General features: G+C 39.5%; 1 protein-coding gene across 1 annotated transcript in view; it reads right to left on the bottom strand.

The window, feature by feature from the left end:
- The window catches only part of LOC101858261 (MAM and LDL-receptor class A domain-containing protein 1), a gene marked incomplete in the record, with an annotated part of 74,929 nt that overhangs the window by 10,991 nt on the left and 60,251 nt on the right, over nt 1-3,687 (bottom strand). Inside the window, 1 exon segment of the mRNA XM_035969257.1 lies at nt 1,627-1,779. Within this exon segment, the coding sequence (XP_035825150.1) occupies nt 1,627-1,779 (153 nt within the window).

Consider the following 3,687-nt stretch of genomic DNA (forward strand, 5'->3'; position numbering starts at 1 on the left):
GAGGAGGAGGAGGAGGAGGAGGAGGGGAGGAGAAGGAGGAGGAGGAGGAGGAGTCTGAACCGTGGGAACACAGAAAAAGACGGTGGGAGCAGGGAAGGAGTTCTTTAAAATTTCCCCTCATATCCTTGTAAGAGATGTACCAACGCATCTGACCCAAGGAACCGAACCGTGCGTTGTCTTTGATTGTTGTATTTTTTGGCTTCGTTTCAGGCAGCCTCAAGCATTTTCTCAAAGCTTAACTTGCATCATGTAAGCTTATATGAGAACAGCATTTAACTGTGATTAACCTTCGTGAACGAGCCTTTTCCTCACACTTTACCTACGTAACCTCCCCAAATTTCCTCCTTTCAAAACCCTTAGTCCCCCCCCCCCCCTACCAAAACACACCATCGCCTCTCTTTTGTCGTCACTCCCTGTGGGCGTTTTTCACGCTCTTCTTCTTCTTCTTCTTGCCCCCCCTATGAATATGCAGAAGAACTATTTTACATCAATTTCAGGAGATTTGTTTTTGAAAGCAAGACAATATTTATAACAACACAGCAGTCGAATTTTGACGCAAAAAGCCAGTGCCCCACGATGACGCCTCAGTGACTAGGTTCACGGCTATATGTACCTGTTAACAACAACCGACCACTGGTCTTGATATCGTCGTCTCAGAACTACATAAGCAAAGAGGCACTTCGGACAAAATAGTTCTGAGACGACGATATGTCACAGACAAAAATCAAAAGTTAAGTGATTCTATGTGCCCACATTTCATTGGTCGATATCTATTCGTTCGGCAAGTAAGCAAGATCAGACTCGATGTTCAGAAAAGATGAATACAGGAAACACAACTCTGCAGGCTTCTCGAGCTGTACCCACTTGTAGCCATTGTTGCGGTGTGAATATTATTTGTTTTCTCTATACAGTCCTGACTGTCAACCGAAGATTGGTTCTATCAAAACTTTGGATCGCCAAACCGGACAGTGTATTGTACGCTTACGGAATGGCTTAATAAATGCCCAACTGTATATATGTATGAATAATTGGGCTGTAGACTCGGACCAAGCAAAAATAGTTACGCCTACTAATACATTTCCAAAGCATTACTATATGTGTAATGGTACAAGAAAACCTTCTACATCGGTGGTAATTTACATAGTGTGATGTGTGCATAATATTCTGATTCTAAACTTGTACCTGAGTCATTTGCACTTTGATTCATACCAGTATATCCAACTGTTCAAAGGCTTTGGCCATTTGAATGATGGTATGATAAGGAAACATATAATGGAGAAAACAGCATTTTCAGCTTAAAATGGTCACTTATTAGATTCAAGGTAGGATCAAGAAAACTTATAATAAACATGTTTATGCTTTGATTTCGCGGATTCTTTTAAACCACAAGAAGGATACCAAAACAAAATGAGCGCAAAAATCCCGATTTTTCCCACAGGACTCCTTGGGGGCTTAAATCGCTCATAATATCTCAGAAACATCTCCAGCAAAAAGGACGGGTTTTCATGTTTCGACATACATAATAGTTATTATTTCGGCCGCTTTTTTACGTATTATAGCGCTTCCCATATCAATGTTCTAATAATAGTGGGTCTTGTCTCAATTAAGTTAATTTTTCCAGCTCACCTGTTCTACAATTGTGAGGGTCGCAGTCTGGCCCTGTGTTGAACGTGCTCGTCTTGCCAGTATTGAACACCCAGTCCAGGTCGTCCAGTTTGTCCTGTTGGAACTGGCAGAGACCATGGTCGAATGAACAGGCTATGGAGTCCATGAGGCCGCCTGTACACAGACAATTAAAATAGCATTGAGAGATGTGATGAGGTTTAGAACGAACCAGCAAGATAGTGCCTCAGCGAAGAACACAGGAGCGTAATAGTAAAAAAAAAAAAAAAAAAAAAAAAAAAAGGGGGGGGTGAAGAGAAATTTCACTGGAACGCCCACAATTTAACCCCATTTTTAAAGCCGAAACGGAAACATATATAACGCTGTACGCTTAGAGGTGTAGTTGCCGTCAATGTATCTGACAATTTGTAAATTATTATTTAATTTTGTCGAGAAATAATGTAGGCCTTATAAACATTCAGTATTCTTTTTGGGTCGTCAGGTGGATTTTTTAAAAGATTAAACTTCTTTGTGTTGGACAAGTTTGCAAGCAACTGATCTACACCAGCCGACTCTGCAAAACAGCAAAAACTATGAGGATACTCCCAACATACGATAACACAAAAACGGAGCCCTTTATTTTCAAAGTAGGTTTCGGAGCAAACGGTTAGGTCCATGCTGTTCACTGCTATATTACACGAAATGCACACCCTGTAGGTTTCTGTCTGCCAAAAAAACAACTTAAAGGGAAAATGCATAGCATGTCGCAAAATAGGAAATAACTCACACAATTGTTTTGGAATCAAAATAAGAGTCCAGTTGATCGGTATATTGCTTCAGATGTTTCAGTGTCAGACGAAGGGCTCCTACTTTCTGTATAAAAAAGAGATTTTCAACTAACAGGGGCTGCACCAGCGTCTGTGATTCAGGGATTAGGCGCTTCGCTATCACAATGAGAAGACTCCAGTCCGATTCCCGTGTATGTGGAGTTTTCGATTTTGTTGTTTGTTTGTTTTTTGGTTGGTTGGTTTGTTTGTTGGCTGTTTGTTTTTTGGTTGTTGTTGTTGGGGGGGTTGTTGTTTTTTGTTGTTGTTGTTGTTGTTGTTGTTGTTTTGTTTTTTGTTGTTTGTTTGGGGGTTTTGTTGCTTTGTTGTTGTTGGGGGGGTTTTTTTTTGGGGGGGGGGAGTTTTATCAGCTATCCTGGACTTTCCACTAGGATGTTGTATCCCTCTCAGCCTCGGTTGAACCTAACAGACAGGCATAAACCTCGTCTCTTAAGTGGTCTAAATTAGATTAATTATATCGAAAGGGGCACTAAACACCTCTACCCAAAAAGTGGCCTCTGAGAAAACCTGTCAAGAATGCTGAGGGTTATTTTGAGTTTTCGTTAAAACAGAATGTGAACTTTATTTCTTTTACATACAATCTTATGAAATAGGAAAAGATAACTTTTTGCTCTGTTTTCCTCTAAATCAACTTTGCTAAAATACTGTGAGTAATATTTTCAAAATATTATTTTAATGACAAACCGTTGATAATTTTGTAACATAATAAATTAAACTGTTTACTTCTTCGGATAGATATATAATTCCCACGCAAACTCCTATCGCCATGCAGGCTACTTAGTGTAGTAGAGGAACGACAAAAATACTGGAAGAAAGGAAAAAATTGCAAAAGAAACAAAAAGTATTGGGATGTACATAGAATTAGGTCACTTTCAACATACTAAAAATGTACATTCACGCTTTAATGGGAAATACTATTTTTAGCTCATGACGTCATCAGGGTCAACTTTATAAAAAAATATCTTTTAGAACATAGTCATGTTGCACCTCGTTTGAAAGCTCGACAAAAATGCTGTTTGAATATGTAATATTGAAAAAGCTTGGAGGCCAAATAGGAACACAAACACACCAAATGGAATTTCACAACAGTAGATCGTGCACGTTCATCATGTTCGGTATTTCAAGAGTATCAAGCCCGTCAGGAAACTCCAAGAGACTGATATCATCTTCCTCAGTAAGTGATGGGCAATTTGTGCAGGTCAAACCCATGTAACCTCCACAGGAAATGGAGCATTCCAGT

Source organism: Aplysia californica, unplaced genomic scaffold, assembly GCF_000002075.1.
Source record: "Aplysia californica isolate F4 #8 unplaced genomic scaffold, AplCal3.0 scaffold00131, whole genome shotgun sequence".
Taxonomy (NCBI): Eukaryota; Metazoa; Mollusca; class Gastropoda; order Aplysiida; family Aplysiidae; genus Aplysia; species Aplysia californica.